Source organism: Antedon bifida, chromosome 2 (genome assembly GCF_963402885.1).
Source record: "Antedon bifida chromosome 2, ecAntBifi1.1, whole genome shotgun sequence".
NCBI classification, from domain to species: Eukaryota; Metazoa; Echinodermata; class Crinoidea; order Comatulida; family Antedonidae; genus Antedon; species Antedon bifida.
This window is the reverse complement of record NC_136227.1, coordinates 32,795,331-32,819,194: the sequence shown is the minus strand read 5'-3', so window position 1 is coordinate 32,819,194 and position 23,864 is coordinate 32,795,331. Positions and strand designations below refer to the sequence as shown.

Genomic DNA, 23,864 nt, shown 5'->3' with positions numbered 1-23,864 from the left:
TCATTAACTACTGTTATGAATTCATACATATCCATTATGCCTTGCCTTGTTTTTTTAAATTCCTATGACAATTGATCTATGTATTCTAAAATTTCAATAATAATATTTAATATAATAATTAAGTTCTTCTTCTCTTTATTCAAACGTTGAGGAAATACTTTCTTTAAAGTATTCTTATATTATAAATACAATTCTAAGATTATATTCTGTTTTAATCTATATTTATAATTTTATTTTTTGATTAATTTATTTGTTTAGCTATGTTCACAAATTTTGTTTTCAAGTTTGGTTTCCAAGTTTGGTTTTCAAGTTTGGTTTTCAAGTTTGGTTTTCAAGTTTTGTTTCAAGTTTGGTTTTCAAGTTTGGTTTTCAAGTTTGGTTTTCAAGTTTGGTTTTCAAGTTTGGTTTTCAAGTTTGGTTTTCAAGTTTGGTTTTCAAGTTTGGTTTTCAAGTTTGGTTTTCAAGTTTGGTTTTCAAGTTCGGTTTCCAAGTTCGGTTTTCAAGTTCGGTTTTCAAGTTCGGTTTTCAAGTTCGGTTTCCAAGTTTGGTTTCCAAGTTTGGTTTCCAAGTTTGGTTTACAAGTTTGGTTTACAAATTCGGTTTCAAGTTCGGTTTTCAAGTTTGGTTTTCAAGTTTGGTATTATCCACTCCAAATCTTAAAAAAAAAATTATTTTTTATTTATATGCAATAATGTAACAATTCTATTGCAATAAAAATGCAAAAAATAATTGTTATTATATTCTGTTTTTAAGCTTCTGTAATTATTTAAATTATCTGGTTGTTTAAATATATGTAAAGTTCTTTTGATTATAATTATATTTTCTGGTTTCAAGCTTCTAATCAATATTGCTATACTTTTTTCAAGCTTCTGTAAATTACTTCTTTGATGTTTAAAGTTGCTCTGATTATCAAGGTTCAGCTCAATATTGATTATACAATTATGAGGAAAGCATATACTAAAATGTAAGGTAATAAAAGTCTTTGGGGACAATTTTTTTTTCTTTTTATGAAGTAAAAAAACAATTGGTCCTTAATGGTCTATATAGTGTAAGATATATATTTATATATATATATTTATATGCTCAGCTTAGTATTGCTTCTGAAATTCATTTACGGTATGGTTTTCAAGAAAATCGTTTACGGTATGGTTATCAAGAAAATTGTTTACGGTTTGGTTTTCAAGAAAATTGTTTACGGTATGGTTACTTTCTTTACTTGTTTACTTTTGTTGAGTGCTGATTTCTGACAACACACTAATTGCATTCAATCTGAAAAATAAAAATAATAAAATTATTCCTCAATTTGTTATCGTTATCACGAGTTTAATAATATTTTATTGAAAATTTAATTGGTCTGATTTATTTGTGAAATAGCAATACCATCATCATTTTTCCAGACAGAACACATATTCATACACATTCATTAACTTTTCAAAGATTTTTAATGTCACATAATAGTTTTTGTCAACTAATAAACCCATGAATAAATAGACTTCTAAACAATAAACCATGTCACTATTTTTCTCTTTTTTTGTATTTCACTTCTATCATAATTCCTTAAAATACAAAATTACTTACAACGTAAAATACTAAAATGATCCACAGGTTACTGTCACTGCCAGAAACACTACAGGTATTAAGTTAAATTAAATGTTAGAACTTCTACAGGTCGCTGTCACTGCCAGAAACACTACTGGTATTAAGTTAAATTATATTTCAGAACTTCTTTGTAAACCTGTAATTATAAAAAAAATATATATATACTTTAAGCATCACAACTATTATAACACACCTAAGTAGATTCTTGTCATTTGATTGGTTTGGTTTGGCATGATTTTAATACTATTTAATTAAAATTTTGGTCAGTAATTGGTCAGATTTAATTGTGAAATAGCAATACATCATCAGACAGAACACATATTCATCAACCGTAGACTGGTGTACTTTGATAAAATTTACCAAAACATTTAGTAACCTTAGTTTAAAAAAAATTATAACTGTAATTTAGATAAGGTAATTTGTAAAAATATTACTAAATATATGAAAAAGGCTTTTCCCCTAAGAGCATTATTCTGCCTCATTATATATTCATCATACTGTTATCTGATTGGTCAATTACTGTAGTTGAGACCTTTTGTCAAATTATTTCTATAGGTGTTTGTAGATAAGCCCTAATAATAATAATAATTATTTTAAATTTTATATTTATAAACATATTTTGGGATAACTGGTCAATTCAAGTGACAGAGTATACCCCAAGAGTCAAATAAGACAAAAATCTCAATTTCGAAAAAAAAATGTAGTTAAGCCCTTTTCTCTAAGTACACATTCATCAACTTTTCAAAGATAGGCACATCATATTGAAACTAAATATGATTGCTAACTAATAAAACCATGAATAGACTTCTAAACAGTAAACCATGTCACTAATTTTCTCCATTTTTTAAATTTCACTTCTATCATAATTCCTTAACATACAAATTTACTTACAACGTAAAATACGTAAATGATCCACAGGTTACTGCCACTGCCAGAAACACTACTTAAGTTAAATTAAATTTTTGAACTTCTTTGTTCATCTGTAATTATAAAAAAAATGTATATATATTAAGCATCACAACTATTATACACACCTAGGTAGATTCTTGTCATTTAATAATTGGTTCAACCATTGTTGTCAAATGATATATAAATATTCTATTAAACTCTTAATTACGTAATTGACAGTTCAATGTCACTTTCCTTTATAATATGAGCATTGTAATTTGAATTAGTACAGTGCGTTTATTTTTGTTACACATAGAGCAACCACATGCACCTCACACAGCTACGTTGTTGTTGACTGCTCAAGTTCGATCAACCTGTCAAATTTGGAGCACTGCCTTTTCAAATGGTTAAAACATAAAAAATGAAGATTAATTAAGTCATACCTTGAATATAAAATCGATGGCTGCCAAACCCTGTATGGATAAAATCGGTTCCGGGCAGTAAGACTGTTTTTGGCAGCCAAATATGGTCCGGTCTTACAATATATGGTGCGCAAAATTAGTCATAATGTATATATCGTTCAAAAAATGTCATGATTAGTCATAATATTGAAAATTACAGGGTTTTATTTGTTATTTTAATATTATAAATTAAGCTTATTCAATTGAAATAATTTATTTCGACCACAATCAGCAAACATCAACATAGTGTGTAAATTATACACAAAAAATAAAAATAAACAAAGTATCATTTTACCTCCCTAAACAGGCAATCGCGTAATCTGAAATCATGTGACGGATCATTTGATTAAGAAATTTATTAAATACACTGGGTTTAATGTATGCTATTGAAGAAGTTTCCTTTGTTAACAATGCATGGGTGACTGGCTGGCATAATAAAATAATTAATAATTAATTAACAATAATATTTTTTCTGTATTGTTCCGTATTGTAGGTTACATAAACAACACATTTGTATTTTCCCATTTAATAGACACCCTTCTCTACATAAAGCATAATACACCACAGCCTTATCATCAACATATATAATTATGATATAGTCCATACAGGTGGTCGACGTGGCAAAAACGGCACCTGATCCCAAATATGTTATTAAAAAAAAGTTCAAACACATTTGAAATCTTGATACATACACAAAAATGTATATTAATCATTGGTTGGACAAAATGACACGTTTCAGTCCCCAAAGTGAGACGTTTCGGCCCAAAAATTAAAAAGTTTGAGCCGAATCGCCTCAGGGCCGAATCGCCTCAGGGCCGAATCGTCTCGGATCCTCACAAGGTCTACGCGGGGTCTACACATACGTACAGTGCCGCCTTTTTTTGTCCTTCTTTGCCTAACTAGCTAGCCTACACATGAAATCCAACACACCCAAGCCATGACAAATACAAATCAATCCAAAAACATCTTACCCGTTTCTTCTAGGCTTTGTATTAAATTAAAATACAAAATGTCGTAGACTCTTATGTGAATTGTTTAACTCGCGTCTCGTCTCTCTCCAAACCAGCTAGCTATACTATAATAAACACCACACGTCGTGCAGGCAATGAACAATTTTAATAACAAAAGCGGCTTTGAACGTACGTAGGAAATGTGTCAGTAATCATGATGATTTTTAGATACAGGTGTCGATATACTGATATGCGCATGTGCTCGATACAACTTAAAAGCAAGCGTCAAATTTTAAAATGCTCCAAATCAATTTCTGATTAAATTAGATTCAGGTCATTTTAAGCGTTTAAAAAATTGCCACTAGTGCGCATATGTTTACGCGCGCACGGCGCAGGTAACGCGTATAAGCCTTTATTTTGCATAAATTGTGAAAACGTTGCAAAAGATGTCTACTTTTAAAAATAATACAGTTCATCAGAATGCAAGGTTACCCTTATTTTTTATTTAATTTCCTGGCATTTTCAAAGAGCAAAACAATAAACATAACGTTTATCTTTTTTCTTTACATGTTAATATATAAAACTTGAAAGTATGCACTTTCATAATATGTAACTGTTTAAAATTTGTGAAGATTTCATCATAGTAAAAATTATGATTTAAGTTCGATATGTAATAATCAACTTGCATCGAGGGGGTTCACGACATACCGAATGAACGAAGACTCTTTCTTCGGATTTTCTTCAGCAGGTGCTCATATGACTCGATGTGTTGTGCAACCGACTTTGGTATCAGAGGTACCGGGTTCAAATCCCATCATGGGAAAACAATTAATTAAAAGGATTTATTTGGTTATTACACTGAAAGGGCAGTTCTAATTTTGAATAGGCTACTTTTTTGGAAAAGTCATAACTGAGAAGTACTTTAATACGCAAGATACGTTTTGTTGCGGGCGGATAACCAAACTCGTCCTCAAGTGACGAGTTCAGATCTAGTTTTTTTTTATTGGTTATCCGCCTCAAGCGGATAAGCCCTTGGAATTGTAGTGTTACTTTTTTTTTATTATTCTTCTCGATTTCCGCCACTTTTTGTGTTCAACTTTTCTCTGCAACGTGTTAACATTACATGTTGTAACTTGGTAAACATTTAGACATTTAACTGAAGATGTGCAGCCAAGCTTTTTGACGATGTCAGAGCCGCGTAGCGTAAGTCACGCGCGATTTTCTGAAAATCCTAAGTTGATCATAACTTCGAAACAGATGAATATTTTTTAACGTAATGTTCAGCCACGTTTGCTTCACATCAATTGCTAACTTTTTTATCGCTACCGAAATTTGTAACATTGGAAAGTGCGCGCGTAAACGGCGTTTGAAATTTTAAAATGCTCCAAATCAATTTCTGATTAAATTAGAACACGATTCAGGTCATTTTAATCGTTTGAAAAATTGCCACCAGGTGCGCACATTTTTACGCGCGCACGGCGCAAGAAACACGTATGAGCATTTCTTTTGCAGGATTTGTGTTTTTCAATCTTCGGTTAACAATTTTACGTTATTTTATTCACTATTCAACTTGAAATGGCGTTCTACGAGCACGTTAAACATTACTGGTTGCGCACATAAAACGTTAAAAAATTGTGAAAATGTTGCAAAATATGTCTACTTTTAAAAATGATACAGTTCATCAGAATGTAAGGTTACCCCTATTTTTTATTTTATTTTCTTGCAGTGTATGAATCGTAGGTGTGATTTATTATAGTGTTGAATGTTAAAACGTGTTTGAAGGCTACATTATTTGCATATTAAATATAATTTTTGAAATTTTTATCATCAAACAAACATAAACATTTTCAAAGAGCAAAACAATAAACATAATGTTTATATTTTTTCTTCACATGTTAATATATAAAACTTAAAAGTGCACTTTCATAATGTGTCACTGTTTAAAATTTGTGAAGATTTCATTATAGTAAAAATTATGATTTAGTTTAATAAGTAATAATCTATTTGCATCGAGTGGTTCACGACATACCGAATGAACGAGTAAACTTTCTTCGGATTTTATCAGCAGGTGCTCATATGGCTCGATTTGTAGTGCCACCAACTTTGGTATCAGAGGTACCGGGATCGAGTCCCGTCACGGGAAAACAATTTAATAAAAGGATTTATTTGGTTGTTACACTGAAAAGGCAGTTTTAATTTCGAATAGGCTACTTTTTGGAAAAGCCATAACTGAAAAGTACTTGAATGCGCAAGATACGTTTTGTTGCGGGCGGATAACCAAACTCGTCCTCAAGTGACGAGTTCAGATCTAGTTATTCTTCTTTCTTTCCGCCACTTTTGTTCGCGCCGTTTCTCTGCAACGTGTTAACATAACATGTTGTAACTTGGTAAACATTTAGACATTTAACTGAAGATGTGCAGCCAAGCTTTTGGACGCTGTCAGACGCGCGTAGCGTAAGTTACGCACGATTTTCTGAAAATCTTAAATTGATCATAACTTCGAAACCGATAAATATTTTTTAACGTAACTTTCAGCCACGTTTTCTTCACATCAATGGCTAACTTTTTCGATCTTTAGCACATTTTTGGAGACTAGAAAGTTTGCGCGTAAATTGCGTTTGAAATTTTAAAATGCTCCAAATTTGTTCACGCTGTTTCTCTGCAACGCGTTAACATAACATGTTGTTGTAACTTGGTCAACATATAGACATTTAACTGAAATTGTGCAGCCAAGCTTTTGGACGCTGTCAGAGGCGCGTATCGTCAGTTACGTGCGTTTTTCTGAAAATCTTAAATTGATCATAACTTTGAAACAGATAAATATTTTTTAACGAAATTTTCAGCCACGTTTGCTTCACATCAATTGTTAACTTTTTTAACCCTACCGAATTTTGTAACATTAGAAAGTGCGCGCGTAAACGGCGTTTGAAATTTTAAAATGCTTCAAATCAATTTCTGATTAAATTAGAGCACGTTTCAGGTCATTTTAAGCGTTTCAAAAATTGCCACTGGTGCGCACATTTTTACGCGCGCACGGCACAGGGAACGCGTATGAGCATTTCTTTTGCACGATTTGTGTTTTTTAATCTTCGGTTAACAATTTTACGTTATTTTATTCACTATTCAACTTGAAATGGCGTTCTACGAGCACGTTAAACATGACTGGTTGCGCACATAAAACGTTACAAAATTGTGAAAATGTTGCAAAATATGTCTACTTTTAAAAATGATACAGTTCATCAGAATGTAAGGTTACCCCTATTTTTTATTTTATTTTCTTGCAGTGTATGAATCGTAGGTGTAATTTATTATAGTGTTGAATGTTAAAACGTGTTTGAAGGCTACATTATTTGCATATTAAATATAATTTTTGAAATTTTTATCATCAAACAAACATAAACATTTTCAAAGAGCAAAACAATAAACATAATGTTTATCTTTTTTCTTCACATGTTAATATATAAAACTTAAATGTATGCACTTTCATAATATGTCACTGTTTAAAATTTGTGAAGATTTCATCATAGTAAAAATTATGATTTAGTTTGATAAGTAATAATCTATTTGCATCGAGTGGTTCACGACATACCGAATGAACGAATAAACTTTCTTCGGATTTCATCAGCAGGTGCTCATATGGCTCGATGTGTAGTGCCACCGACTTTGGTATTAGAGGTACCGGGATCGAGTCCCGTCACGGGAAAACAATTTAATAAAAGGATTTATTTGGTTGTTACACTGAAAAGGCAGTTTTAATTTCGAATAGGCTACTTTTTGGAAAAGCCATAACTGAAAAGTACTTGAATGCGCAAGATACGTTTTGTTGCGGGCGGATAACCAAACTCGTCCTCAAGTGACGAGTTCAGATCTAGTTTTTTATTGGTTATCCGCCTCAAGCGGATAAGCCCTTGGAATTGTAGTGTTACTTTTTTTTTATTGGTTATCCGCCTCAAGCGGATAAGCCCTTGGAATTGTAGTGTTACTTTTTTTTTTTTTTTTTATTATTCTTCTTTCTTTCTCAGATTTTGTGCACGCATTTTCTCTTCAACGTGTTAACGTAACATGTTGTAACTTGGTCAACATTTAGACATTTAACTGAAGATGTTCTGCCAAGCTTTTGGACGCTGTCAGATCCGCGTAGCGTAAGTCACGCGCGATTTTCTGAAAATCTTAAATCGGTCATAACTTCGAAACCGATAAATATTTTTTAACGAAATTTTCAGCCACGTTTTCTTCACATCAATGGCTAACTTTTGGAATGTTTAACAAATTTTTGGAGACTAGAAAGTTTTCGCGTAAATTGCGTTTGAAATATTTTACTCTTCTTATTTTGTGCACGCTGTTTCTCTTCAACGTGTAAACATAATATGTTGTAACTTGTTCAGCATTTAGACATTTTACTGAAGTTGTCCAGCCAAGCTTTTTGACGATGTCAGAGCCGCGTAGCGTAAGTTACGCGTGATTTTCTGAAAATCTTTAATCGGTTATAACTTCAAAGCAAATGAATATTGTTTAACGTCATGTTCAGCCACATTTGCTTCACATCAATAGTTAACTTTTTTAACGCTACCGCAATTTGTAACATTAGAAAGTGCGCGCGTAAATGGCGTTTGAAATTTTAAAATGCTTCAAATCAATTTCTGATTAAATTAGAGCACGATTCAGGTCATTTTAAGCGTTTAAAAAATTACCACTGGTGCGCACATTTTTACGCGCGCACGGCGCATGGAACACGTATGAGCATTTCTTTTACACGATTTGTGTTTTTAAATCTTCGGTTAACAATTTTACGTTATTTTATTCACTTTTCAACTTGAAATGGCGTTCTACGAGCACGTTAAACATGACAGGTTGCGCACGAAAACGTCAACAAATTGTGAAAATGTTCCAAAATATGTCTACTTTTAAAAATGAAACAGTTCATCAGAATGCAAGGTTACCCCCATTTTTTATTTTATTTTCTTGCAGTGTATTAATCACAGGTCTAATTTATTATAGTCCTGAATGTTAAAAAGTGTTTGATGGCTACATTATTTGCATATTAAATGTAATTTTTGAAATAATTATCATCAAACAAACATAAACATATTCAAAAAGTAAAACAATAAACATAATGTTTATCTTTTTTCTTTATATGTTAATATATAAAACTTGAAAGTATGCACTTTCATAATATGTAACTGTTTAAAATTTGTGAAGATTTCATCATAGTAAAAATTATGATTTAAGTTCATTATGTAATAATCAACTTGCATCGAGGGGGTTCACGACATACCGAATGAACGAGGACTCTTTCTTCGGATTGTCTTCAGCAGGTGCTGATATGGCTCGATGTGTAGTGCAACCGCCTTTGGTATCAGAGGTACCGGGTTCGAATCCCGTCACGGGAAAACAATTAATTAAAAAGGTTTATTTGGTTATTACACTTAAAGGGCAGTTTAAATTTTGAATAGCCTACTTTTTTTGGAAAAGTCATAACTTAGAAGTACTTGAATACGCAAGATACGTTTTGTTGCTGGCGGATAACCAAACTCGTCCTCAAGTGACGAGTTTAGATCTAGTTATTCTTCTTTCTTTCTCAGATTTTGTGCACGCTGTTTCTCTGCAACGTGTTAACATAACATTTTGTAACTTTCTAAACATTTAGACATTTAACTGAAGTTGTACTGCGAAGCTTTTGGATGCTGTCAGAGCCACGTAGCGTAAGTTACGCGCAAATTTCTGAAATTCTTAAATTGATCATAACTTTGAAACAAATAAATATTTTTTAACGAAATTTTCAGCCACGGTTGATTCACATCAATTGTAAACTGTTTTATCGCTACCGAATTTTGTAACATTAGAAAGTGCGCGCGTAAACGGCGTTTGAAATTTTAAAATGCTTCAAATCATTTTCTGATTAAATTAGCGCACGTTTCAGGTCATTTTAAGCGTTTAAAAAATTCCCACCAGATGCGCACATTTTCACGCGCGCACGGCGCAGGGAACGCGTATGAGCCTTTATTTTGCATAGACTGTGTTTTTCAAACTTCAGTTAACAATTTTGCGTTATTTTATTCACTATTCAACTGGAAATGGCGTTACACGAGCACGTTAAACATGACTGGTTGCGCACGTAAAATGTCTAATAATTGTGAAAATGTTGCAAAATATGTCTACTTTTAAAAACGATACAGTTCATCAGAATGCAAGGTTACCCCCATTTTTTATTTTATTTTCTTGCAGTGTATGAATCATAGGTCTGATTTATTATAGTCTTGAATGCTAAAACGTGTTTGATGGCTACATTATGTGCATATTAAATATAATTTTTGAAATTTTGATCATCAAACAAACACTAACATTTTCAAAGAGCAAAACAATAAACATAACGTTTATCTTTTTACTTCACATTTTAATATATAAAACTTGAAAGTATGAACTTTCATAATATGTTACTGTTTAAAATGTGTGAAGATTTCATTATAGTAAAAATTATGATTTAGTTTGATAGGTAATAATCAACTTGCATCGAGGGGTTCACGACATACCGAATGAACGAGTAATTGTTCTTCGGATTTTCTTCAGCAGGTGCTCACATGGCTCGATGTGTAGTGCAACCGACTTTGGTATCAGAGGTACCGGGATCGAATCCCGTCACGGGAAAATAATTAAATAAAAGGATTTATTTGCTTATTACACTGAAAGGGAGTTTTATTTTCGAATAGGCTACTTTTTGGAAAAGTCATGATTGAAAAGTAGTTGAATGCGCAAGATACGTTTGTTGCGGGCGGATAACCAAACTCGTCCTCAAGTGACGAGTTAAGATCTAGTTATTCTTCTTTCTTTCTCAGATTTTGTGCACGCTGTTTCTCTGCAACGTGTTAACATAACATTTTGTAACTTTCTAAACATTTAGACATTTAACTGAAGTTGTACTGCGAAGCTTTTGGACGCTGTCAGAGCCACGTAGCGTAAGTTACGCGCGAATTTCTGAAATTCTTAAATTGATCATAACTTTGAAAAAAATAAATATTTTTTAACGAAATTTTCAGCCACGGTTGCTTCACATCAATTGTAAACTGTTTTATCGCTACCGAATTTTGTAACATTAGAAAGTGCGCGCGTAAACGGCGTTTGAAATTTTAAAATGCTTCAAATCATTTTCTGATTAAATTAGCGCACGTTTCAGGTCATTTTAAGCGTTTAAAAATGTCCCACCAGATGCGCACATTTTCACGCGCGCACGGCGCAGGGAACGCGTATGAGCCTTTATTTTGCATAGACTGTGTTTTTCAAACTTCAGTTAACAATTTTGCGTTATTTTATTCACTATTCAACTGGAAATGGCGTTACACGAGCACGTTAAACATGACTGGTTGCGCACGTAAAATGTCTAATAATTGTGAAAATGTTGCAAAATATGTCTACTTTTAAAAACGATACAGTTCATCAGAATGCAAGGTTACCCCCATTTTTTATTTTATTTTCTTGCAGTGTATGAATCATAGGTCTGATTTATTATAGTCTTGAATGCTAAAACGTGTTTGATGGCTACATTATGTGCATATTAAATATAATTTTTGAAATTTTGATCATCAAACAAACACTAACATTTTCAAAGAGCAAAACATTAAACAGAACGTTTATCTTTTTACTTCATATTTTAATATATAAAACTTGAAAGTATGAACTTTCATAATATGTTACTGTTTAAAATGTGTGAAGATTTCATCAAAGTTAAAATTATGATTTAGTTTGATAGGTAATAATCAACTTGCATCGAGGGGTTCACGACATACCGAATGAACGAGTAATTGTTCTTCGGATTTTCTTCAGCAGGTGCTCATATGGCTCGATGTGTAGTGCAACCGACTTTGGTATCAGAGGTACCGGGATCGAATCCCGTCACGGGAAAATAATTAAATAAAAGGATTTATTTGCTTATTACACTGAAAGGGAGTTTTATTTTCGAATAGGCTACATTTTTGGAAAAGTCATGATTGAAAAGTACTTGAATGCGCAAGATACGTTTGTTGCGGGCGGATAACCAAACTCGTCCTCAAGTGACGAGTTAAGATCTAGTTTATTAGGTTATATGCATGATATGCATATAACCTCTTGATTCTGTCAGGATCTTTATTTATTTATTTATTTATTTATTTATTTATTCTTTCCTTAGCACTATTTTGTCCGTGAATTATCTTGGCATCAGTTTCATCTAGCTAAGTCAATTTTTCAGAGTATATTCCTTATGGCCAGGAATCGATGTGGTCATGTTTTCACGGTGCGCAATCATAAATTACGCGGTCTACGCGCGATTTAATGAAATCACGTTTGTAATCATATCTTCACAAGCATGAATCACTTTTAAACAAAATTTGGTACTCATAAATTTCAGGTCATATTTCATCATATGGCAATATAATTACGTGCGTAGCGCATATAACGCATGCGTACGCGCGCTTAAAAGTTTTAAAATTGTCAAAATTTATTTTCGATGAAATTAGAGTACGTTTCAGGCAATTTCAAGCGTTTAAAAAATTGCCACGAGTGCGCAGAATTTTGCACGCGCACTGCGCGTTAAACGTTAATGCGCACTATTTTTTCCCGATTTCTGTTTTACAACCTTTCTTTAATAATATCATCATATTTGATTCACTTTTCAACTCGAAATTGCGTTATACAAGCACGTCAAAAGTGACAGGCTACGCACGTATAAGTTAACAAAATAGTGAAAATATGCTAAATTTTTAAATTAATATATATCGTCAGAATGCTGGGGAACACCTATTTTTTATTTCATTTTCTTGAAGTGTATGTATCATATGTATGATTTATTATCAAATTAAGAGAACAAAAGTTGATTAAGTCATCATTAATTGCATATTGAATTAAAAAAAATTAATTTCGACAATCAAACAAATTTTGACATTTTCTTAGGCCGAAATAACAAACTTAACATTAACTTTCTTTCTTAAGAAGTTCATATATTAAAGTTAAAAGTATATAGTTTGACAGTGCACCATTTTTTTAAATTTTTAAAGATGTCATCATAGTAATAAATTATAATTCATTGCGGTATGTAATAATCTATCTGCACCAAAGTGGCTACTGAATAGTAAATACACGGAGGAATCTTTCTACATGTTTTAGTAAGTTGTATATGGCTCGGTGGTCTGTGCTCGTGTCTATAGCATTCAAGGTACCGAGATCGAGCCTCACCTTGGGTAACGAAACGAAATAAGATTTTTTTTTATTATTTGTATTGTTTGTTCAATTTTATTTCTTAGTGTATAGATTATACACATGATTTATAATGAAATTTAGATAAAAAGAAACTTATGTCTTTATTATTATGTAACAAATATGGTTTATGACATTATACGCAGAGGGATCTTTGATCGGATTGCGATACCGGCTATTGTATTTGCCTTAGCAAGATCTTAGCATATATTATAAATAATTAAAGATTCTGAGAAAATCAATCAATCAATATATCTTTTACAAATCAATTATCTTTATTTTAATCAAATGCATATAACCTATAATTCGTCATAGTGACGAATTAAATCTAGTTATTCTTCTTTCTTTCTCAGATTTTGTGCACGCTGTTTCTCTGCAACGTGTTAACATAACATGTTGTAACGTTCTAAACATTTAGACATTTAACTGAAGTTGTACTGCGAAGCTTTTGGACGCTGTCAGAGCCACGTAGCGTAAGTTACGCGCGAATTTATGAAATTCTTAAATTGATCATAACTTGGAAACAAATAAATATTTTTTAACGAAATTTTCAGCCACGGTTGCTTCACATCAATTGTAAACTGTTTTATCGCTACCGAATTTTGTAACATTAGAAAGTGCGCGCGTAAACGGCGTTTGAAATTTTAAAATGCTTCAAATAATTTTCTGATTAAATTAGCGCACGTTTCAGGTCATTTTAAGCGTTTAAAAAATTCCCACCAGATGCGCACATTTTCACGCGCGCACGGCGCAGGGAACGCGTATGAGCCTTTATTTTGCATAGACTGTGTTTTTCAAACTTCAGTTAACAATTTTGCGTTATTTTATTCACTATTCAACTGGAAATGGCGTTACACGAGCACGTTAAACATGACTGGTTGCGCACGTAAAATGTCTAATAATTGTGAAAATGTTGCAAAATATGTCTACTTTTAAAAACGATACAGTTCATCAGAATGCAAGGTTACCCCCATTTTTTATTTTATTTTCTTGCAGTGTATGAATCATAGGTCTGATTTATTATAGTCTTGAATGCTAAAACGTGTTTGATGGCTACATTATGTGCATATTAAATATAATTTTTGAAATTTTGATCATCAAACAAACACTAACATTTTCAAAGAGCAAAACAATAAACATAACGTTTATCTTTTTACTTCACATTTTAATATATAAAACTTGAAAGTATGAACTTTCATAATATGTTACTGTTTAAAATGTGTGAAGATTTCATCATAGTAAAAATTATGATTTAGTTTGATAGGTAATAATCAACTTGCATCGAGGGGTTCACGACATACCGAATGAACGAGTAATTGTTCTTCGGATTTTCTTCAGCAGGTGCTCATATGGCTCGATGTGTAGTGCAACCGACTTTGGTATCAGAGGTACCGGGATCGAATCCCGTCACGGGAAAATAATTAAATAAAAGGATTTATTTGCTTATTACACTGAAAGGGAAGTTTTATTTTCGAATAGGCTACTTTTTGGAAAAGTCATGATTGAAAAGTACTTGAATGCGCAAGATACGTTTGTTGCGGGCGGATAACCAAACTCGTCCTCAAGTGACGAGTTAAGATCTAGTTTTTATTATTCTTCTCGATTTCCGCCACTTTTTGTGTTCAACTTTTCTCTGCAACGTGTTAACATTACATGTTGTAACTTGGTAAACATTTAGACATTTAACTGAAGATGTGCAGCCAAGCTTTTTGACGATGTCAGAGCCGCGTAGCGTAAGTCACGCGCGATTTTCTGAAAATCCTAAGTTGATCATAACTTCGAAACAGATGAATATTTTTTAACGTAATGTTCAGCCACGTTTGCTTCACATCAATTGCTAACTTTTTTATCGCTACCGAAATTTGTAACATTGGAAAGTGCGCGCGTAAACGGCGTTTGAAATTTTAAAATGCTCCAAATCAATTTCTGATTAAATTAGAACACGATTCAGGTCATTTTAATCGTTTGAAAAATTGCCACCAGGTGCGCACATTTTTACGCGCGCACGGCGCAGGAAACACGTATGAGCATTTCTTTTGCAGGATTTGTGTTTTTCAATCTTCGGTTAACAATTTTACGTTATTTTATTCACTATTCAACTTGAAATGGCGTTCTACGAGCACGTTAAACATGACTGGTTGCGCACATAAAACGTTAAAAAATTGTGAAAATGTTGCAAAATATGTCTACTTTTAAAAATGATACAGTTCATCAGAATGTAAGGTTACCCCTATTTTTTATTTTATTTTCTTGCAGTGTATGAATCGTAGGTGTGATTTATTATAGTGTTGAATGTTAAAACGTGTTTGAAGGCTACATTATTTGCATATTAAATATAATTTTAGAAATTTTTATCATCAAACAAACATAAACATTTTCAAAGAGCAAAACAATAAACATAATGTTTATCTTTTTTCTTCACATGTTAATATATAAAACTTAAAAGTATGCACTTTCATAATGTGTCACTGTTTAAAATTTGTGAAGATTTCATCATAGTAAAAATTATGATTTAGTTTAATAAGTAATAATCTATTTGCATCGAGTGGTTCACGACATACCGAATGAACGAGTAAACTTTCTTCGGATTTTATCAGCAGGTGCTCATATGGCTCGATGTGTAGTGCCACCAACTTTGGTATCAGAGGTACCGGGATCGAGTCCCGTCACGGGAAAACAATTTAATAAAAGGATTTATTTGGTTGTTACACTGAAAAGGCAGTTTTAATTTCGAATAGGCTACTTTTTGGAAAAGCCATAACTGAAAAGTACTTGAATGCGCAAGATACGTTTTGTTGCGGGCGGATAACCAAACTCGTCCTCAAGTGACGAGTTCAGATCTAGTTATTCTTCTTTCTTTCCGCCACTTTTGTTCGCGATGTTTCTCTGCAACGTGTTAACATAACATGTTGTAACTTGGTAAACCTTTAGACATTTAACTGAAGATGTGCAGCCAAGCTTTTGGACGCTGGCAGAGCCGCGTAGCGTAAGTTACGCGCGATTTTCTGAAAATCTTAAATTGATCATAACTTCGAAACCGATAAATATTTTTTAACGTAACTTTCAGCCACGTTTTCTTCAAATCAATGGCTAACTTTTTCGATCTTTAGAACATTTTTGGAGACTAGAAAATTTTCGCGTAAATTGCGTTTGAAATTTTAAAATGCTCCAAATTTGTTCACGCTGTTTCTCTGCAACGCGTTAACATAACATGTTGTTACTTGGTCAACATATAGACATTTAACTGAAATTGTGCAGCCAAGCTTTTGGACGCTGTCAGAGGCGCGTATCGTAAGTTACGCGCGATTTTCTGAAAATCTTAAATTGATCATAACTTTGAAACAGATAAATATTTTTTAACGTAATTTTCAGCCACGTTTGCTTCACATCAATTGTTAACTTTTTTATCCCTACCGAATTTTATAACATTAGAAAGTGCACGCGTAAACGGCGTTTGAAATTTTAAAATGCTTCAAATCAATTTCTGATTAAATTAGAGCACGTTTCAGGTCATTTTAAGCGTTTAAAAAATTGCCACTGGTGCGCACATTTTTACGCGCGCATGGCGCAGGGAACGCGTATAAGCTTTTCTTTTACATAAATTGTGTTTTTCAAACTTCGGTTAACAATTTTACGTTGTTTTATTCATTCTGAAAACTTAAATTGGCGTTCTACGAGCACGTTAAACATGACAGGTTGCGCACGAAAACGTCAACAAATTGTGAAATTGTTGCAAAATATGTCTAATTTTAAAAATGAAACAGTTCATCAGAATGCAAGGTTACCCCCATTTTTTATTTTATTTTCTTGCAGTGTATGAATCATAGGTCTGATTTATTATAGTCTTGAATGTTAAAAAGTGTTTGATGGCTGCATTATTTGCATATTAAATGTAATTTTTGAAATAATTATCATCAAACAAACATAAACATATTCAAAGAGCAAAACAATAAACATAACGTTTATCTTTTTTCTTTACATGTTAATATATAAAACTTGAAAGTATGCACTTTTATAATATGTTACTGTTTCAAATGTGTGAAGATTTCATCCTAGTAAAAATTATGATTTAGTTTGATAGGTAATAATCAACTTGCATCGAGGGGTTCACGACATACCGAATGAACGAGTAATTGTTCTTCGGATTTTCTTCAGCAGGTGCTCATATGGCTCGATGTGTAGTGCAACCGACTTTGGTATCAGAGGTACCGGGATCGAATCCCGTCACGGGAAAATAATTAAATAAAAAGATTTGTTTGCTTATTACACTGAAAGGGAGTTTTATTATCGAATAGGCTACTTTTTGGAAAAGTCATGATTGAAAAGTACTTGAATGCGCAAGATACGTTTGTTGCGGGCGGATAACCAAACTCGTCCTCAAGTGACGAGTTTAAGATCTAGTTATTTTTTTTCTTTTTATTGTTTCTGTACACTATTTTGTGTAACAATTATCTCAAAAAGTTTAATGTCAATGATTACAAAAATTTCAGAATATCTTTCAAATAATACAACTTAATCCTAATAAGCTTTCCAGCGTGATCACTCATCCGTGACGACATTTATACGCCATTTTGCGAAATCACATTATCAATCATATCTCCATAATTCATTATCACATATTAATGAAATTCACTACACGTAAACTTCAGATCAAGGGTAAAAATATTAGCAAATAAAAACGCACGCGCACGTAGGTTCATGCGCGTGATATCGCGCGTTAAAAATTTAAAACGCTCAAAATTAAGTTTTGATCAATTTAGAGCATGAATTAGGCCATTTGCGTGTTTCAAAAAATTACTGCGCAAAAATGCGTTTTTGCGCGCGCGATACTTAAAAAGCGTAAAAAATATGAATTTTTTTTACAAATCTCATTCTACTCACCATCCTTAGTACATTCACCAAATTTGAGTCAGTTCCGACTTAAAATAACGCTATACGAGCACGTTAAAAATGACAAAATGCGCACATTTATTTTACAAAAGTTCTGAAAATGGTGAAAAATAGGTCTTTTTTAAAATGAAAATAATTCTTCAGAATGCAAGATGACCCCCGATTTTTTTAACTTATTCTGGAAGCCATTGAGTTGTAGATATGAATTCATGTACACATTTTACGTACAAAATGTTTTGACGTCATCAAATGGCCACTTGAATTTAAAAATTAGGATTTGTTATCTTTTTGTGTAGATTATCACATTCAACAGAGCGCATCTTGGTTATGTGTGCTCGAATTTCGCACAACTTTCAGTATGTGCTTGCTTAATTAATTATCTTTATCATGAGTTGACACTATCTTCATTTTAATGACGTCATCACGCGTAAAAACTTGAATAACGTAGGCCGTGTAATTTCACCTTCGCAGTAAATTTGAATATCTTACAGCTCTTCAGAATTGAAGGTTACCTTGATGATTATAATTTATTATGAAAGCTGATGAAATGTAGATATTAATTCATATAAAAATTAAGCCTATCGGATGTTGTGACGTTAACATATGGCCAGTTGAAGTGAAAAAGTAGTTTTTTCATATTTTTCGTCAAAGTTATACACAATTCAAAGAGCGCGCACAGCGCTTCTACGTGCCAAATTTTTTTCCAATTCTTATATTTATTTGCTCAATTAATTATCTTTCGAAATTGTCATCTTAAAGTTTAGTTTGATAACGTCATCATGCCAAAAAATTAGAACATGTGTCCCGCAATTTCACCTATGCTACACTGTATATAGATATACAGTATATACTGTACATATTGTATATGGCATATAGGCACAACTCAGCACTATAAGCATATAATAGGATGGCATACATCAACATTTTCCGATCGTATGTTAACGTACGTGCATGTTTAAAAAAAAATTAATTTCAGTAAAATGATAAAAATGATCACCTATAATTCGTCAAAGTGACGAATTAAATTCTAGTTAGGTGATCATTTAGAATAAAATGATCACCTATTGTTATTGTATAAAATCTTTATTATTATTTTTTAGGTGATCATTTAGAATAAAATGATCACCTATTGTTATTGTATAAAATCTTTATTATTATTTTTTTTTTTTTTCTTTTTATTGTTTCTGTACACTATTTTGTGTAACAATTATCTCAAAAAGTTTAATGTCAATGATTACAAAAATTTCAGAATATCTTTCAAATAATATAACTTAATCCTAATAAGCTTTCCAGCGTGATCACTCATCCGTGACGACATTTATACGCCATTTTGCGAAATCACATTATCAATCATATCTCCATAATTCATTATCACATATTAATGAAATTCACTACACGTAAACTTCAGATCAAGGGTAAAAATATTAGCAAATAAAAACGCACGCGCACGTAGGTTCATGCGCGTGATATCGCGCGTTAAAAATTTAAAACGCTCAAAACTAAGTTTTGATCAATTTAGAGCATGAATTAGGCCATTTGCGTGTTTCAAAAAATTACTGCGCAAAAATGCGTTTTTGCGCGCGCGATACTTAAAAAGCGTAAAAAACATGAATTTTTTTTACAAATCTCATTCTACTCACCATCCTTAGTACATTCACCAAATTTGAGTCAGTTCCGACTTAAAATAACGCTATACGAGCACGTTAAAAATGACAAAATGCGCACATTAATTTTACAAAAGTTCTGAAAATGGTGAAAAATAGGTCTTTTTTAAAATGAAAATAATTCTTCAGAATGCAAGATGACCCCCGATTTTTTTAACTTATTCTGGAAGCCATTGAGTTGTAGATATGAATTCATGTACACATTTTACGTACAAAATGTTTTGACGTCATCAAATGGCCACTTGAATTTAAAAATTAGGATTTGTTATCTTTTTGTGTAGATTATCACATTCAACAGAGCGCATCTTGGTTATGTGTGCTCGAATTTCGCACAACTTTCAGTATGTGCTTGCTTAATTAATTATCTTTATCATGAGTTGACACTATCTTCATTTTAATGACGTCATCACGCGTAAAAACTTGAATAACGTAGGCCGTGTAATTTCACCTTCGCAGTAAATTTGAATATCTTACAGCTCTTCAGAATTGAAGGTTACCTTGATGATTATAATTTATTATGAAAGCTGATGAAATGTAGATATTAATTCATATAAAAATTAAGCCTATCGGATGTTGTGACGTTAACATATGGCCAGTTGAAGTGAAAAAGTAGTTTTTTCATATTTTTCGTCAAAGTTATACACAATTCAAAGAGCGCGCACAGCGCTTCTACGTGCCAAATATTTTTCCAAATCTTATATTTTTTTGCTCAATTAATTATCTTTCGAAATTGTCATCTTAAAGTTTAGTTTGATAACGTCATCATGCCAAAAAATTAGAACATGTGTGTCCCGTAATTTCACCTATGCTACACTGTATATAGATATACAGTATATACTGTACATATTGTATATGGCATATAGGCACAACTCAGCACTATAAGCATATAATAGGATGGCATACATCAACATTTTCCGATCGTATGTTAACGTACGTGCATGTTTAAAAAAAATTAATTTCAGTAAAATGATAAAAATGATCACCTATAATTCGTCAAAGTGACGAATTAAATTCTAGTTTTTTTATTATTAGGTGATCATTTAGAATAAAATGATCACCTATTGTTATTGTATAAAATCTTTATTATTTTTTTTCTTTTTATTGTTTCTGTACACTATTTTGTGTAACAATTATCTCAAAAAGTTTAATGTCAATGATTACAAAAATTTCAGAATATCTTTCAAATAATATAACTTAATCCTAATAAGCTTTCCAGCGTGATCACTCATCCGTGACGACATTTATACGCCATTTTGCGAAATCACATTATCAATCATATCTCCATAATTCATTATCACATATTAATGAAATTCACTACACGTAAACTTCAAATCAAGGGTAAAAATATTAGCAAATAAAAACGCACGCGCACGTAGGTTCATGCGCGTGATATCGCGCGTTAAAAATTTAAAACGCTCAAAATTAAGTTTTGATCAATTTAGAGCATGAATTAGGCCATTTGCGTGTTTCAAAAAAATACTACGCAAAAATGCGTTTTTGCGCGCGCGATACTTAAAAAGCGTAAAAAATATGATTTTTTTTTACAAATCTCATTCTACTCACCATCCTTAGTACATTCACCAAATTTGAGTCAGTTCCGACTTAAAATAACGCTATACGAGCACGTTAAAAATGACAAAATGCGCACATTAATTTTACAAAAGTTCTGAAAATGGTGAAAAATAGGTCTTTTTTAAAATGAAAATAATTCCTCAGAATGCAAGATGACCCCCGATTTTTTTAACTTATTCTGGAAGCCATTGAGTTGTAGATATGAATTCATGTAGACATTTTACGTACAAAATGTTTTGACGTCATCAAATGGCCACTTGAATTTAAAAATTAGGATTTGTTATCTTTTTGTGTAGATCATCACATTCAACAGAGCGCATCTTGGTTATGTGTGCTCGAATTTCGCACAACTTTCAGTATGTGCTTGCTTAATTAATTATCTTTATCATGAGTTGACACTATCTTCATTTTAATGACGTCATCACGCGTAAAAACTTGAATAACGTAGGCCGTGTAATTTCACCTTCGCAGTAAATTTGAATATCTTACAGCTCTTCAGAATTGAAGGTTACCTTGATGATTATAATTTATTATGAAAGCTGATGAAATGTAGATATTAATTCATATAAAAATTAAGCCTATAGGATGTTGTGACGTTAACATATGGCCAGTTGAAGTGAAAAAGTAGTTTTTTCATATTTTTCGTCAAAGTTATACACAATTCAAAGAGCGCGCACAGCGCTTCTACGTGCCAAATTTTTTTCCAAATCTTAAATTTTTTTGCTCAATTAATTATCTTTCGAAATTGTCATCTTAAAGTTTAGTTTGATAACGTCATCATGCCAAAAAATTAGAACATGTGTGTCCCGTAATTTCACCTATGCTACACTGTATATAGATATACAGTATATACTGTACATATTGTATATGGCATATAGGCACAACTCAGCACTATAAGCATATAATAGGATGGCATACATCAACATTTTCCGATCGTATGTTAACGTACGTGCATGTTTAAAAAAAATTAATTTCAGTAAAATGATAAAAATGATCACCTATAATTCGTCAAAGTGACGAATTAAATTCTAGTTAGGTGATCATTTAGAATAAAATGATCACCTATTGTTATTGTACAAAATCTTTATTGGTTATCCGCCACAAGCGGATAACCTTTGTTATTGTACGTGTTTCTTTTTTTTTTTATTGGTTATCCGCCTCAAGCGGATAAGCCCTTGGAATTGTAGTGTTACTTTTTTTTTATTATTCTTCTCGATTTCCGCCACTTTTTGTGTTCAACTTTTCTCTGCAACGTGTTAACATTACATGTTGTAACTTGGTAAACATTTAGACATTTAACTGAAGATGTGCAGCCAAGCTTTTTGACGATGTCAGAGCCGCGTAGCGTAAGTCACGCGCGATTTTCTGAAAATCCTAAGTTGATCATAACTTCGAAACAGATGAATATTTTTCAACGTAATGTTCAGCCACGTTTACTTCACATCAATTGCTAACTTTTTTATCGCTACCGAAATTTGTAACATTGGAAAGTGCGCGCGTAAACGGCGTTTGAAATTTTAAAATGCTCCAAATCAATTTCTGATTAAATTAGAGCACGATTCAGGTCATTTTAAGCGTTTGAAAAATTGCCACCAGGTGCGCACATTTTTACGCGCGCACGCCGCAGGAATCACGTATGAGCATTTCTTTTGCACGATTTGTGTTTTTCAATCTTCGGTTAACAATTTTACGTTATTTTATTCACTATTCAACTTGAAATGGCGTTCTACGAGCACGTTAAACATGACTGGTTGCGCACATAAAACGTTAAAAAATTGTGAAAATGTTGCAAAATATGTCTACTTTTAAAAATGATACAGTTCATCAGAATGTAAGGTTACCCCTATTTTTTATTTTATTTTCTTGCAGTGTATGAATCGTAGGTGTGATTTATTATAGTGTTGAATGTTAAAACGTGTTTGAAGGCTACATTATTTGCATATTAAAAATAATTTTTGAAATTTTTATCATCAAACAAACATAAACATTTTCAAAGAGCAAAACAATAAACATAACGTTTATCTTTTTTCTTCACATGTTAATATATAAAACTTAAAAGTATGCACTTTCATAATATGTTACTGTTTAAAATTTGTGAAGATTTCATCATAGTAAAAATTATGATTTAGTTTGATAAGTAATAATCTATTTGCATCGAGTGGTTCACGACATACCGAATGAACGAGGAAGCTTTCTTCGGATTTTATTCGACAGGTGCTCAAATGGCTCGATGTGTAGTGCCACCGACTTTGGTATCAGAGGTACCGGGATCGAGTCCCGTCACGGGAAAACAATTTAATAAAAGGATTTATTTGGTTGTTACACTGAAAAGGCAGTTTTAATTTCGAATAGGCTACTTTTTGGAAAAGCCATAACTGAAAAGTACTTGAATGCGCAAGATACGTTTTGTTGCGGGCGGATAACCAAACTCGTCCTCAAGTGACGAGTTCAGATCTAGTTATTCTTCTTTCTTTCTCAGATTTTGTGCACGCTGTTTCTCTGCAACGTGTTAACATAACATGTTGTAACTTTCTAAACATTTAGACATTTAACTGAAGTTGTACTGCGAAGCTTTTGGACGCTGTCAGAGCCACGTAGCGTAAGTTACGCGCGAA

General features: G+C 32.3%; 1 protein-coding gene across 1 annotated transcript in view; it reads right to left on the bottom strand.

The window, feature by feature from the left end:
• Nucleotides 1–23,864, bottom strand: part of LOC144835629 (lymphoid-specific helicase-like) — a 156,820-nt gene that overhangs the window by 59,851 nt on the left and 73,105 nt on the right. Inside the window, exon 7 of the mRNA XM_078690709.1 lies at nucleotides 12,338–12,342. Within this exon, the coding sequence (XP_078546835.1) occupies nucleotides 12,338–12,342 (5 nt within the window). The remainder of the gene's footprint in view (nucleotides 1–12,337; nucleotides 12,343–23,864) is intronic.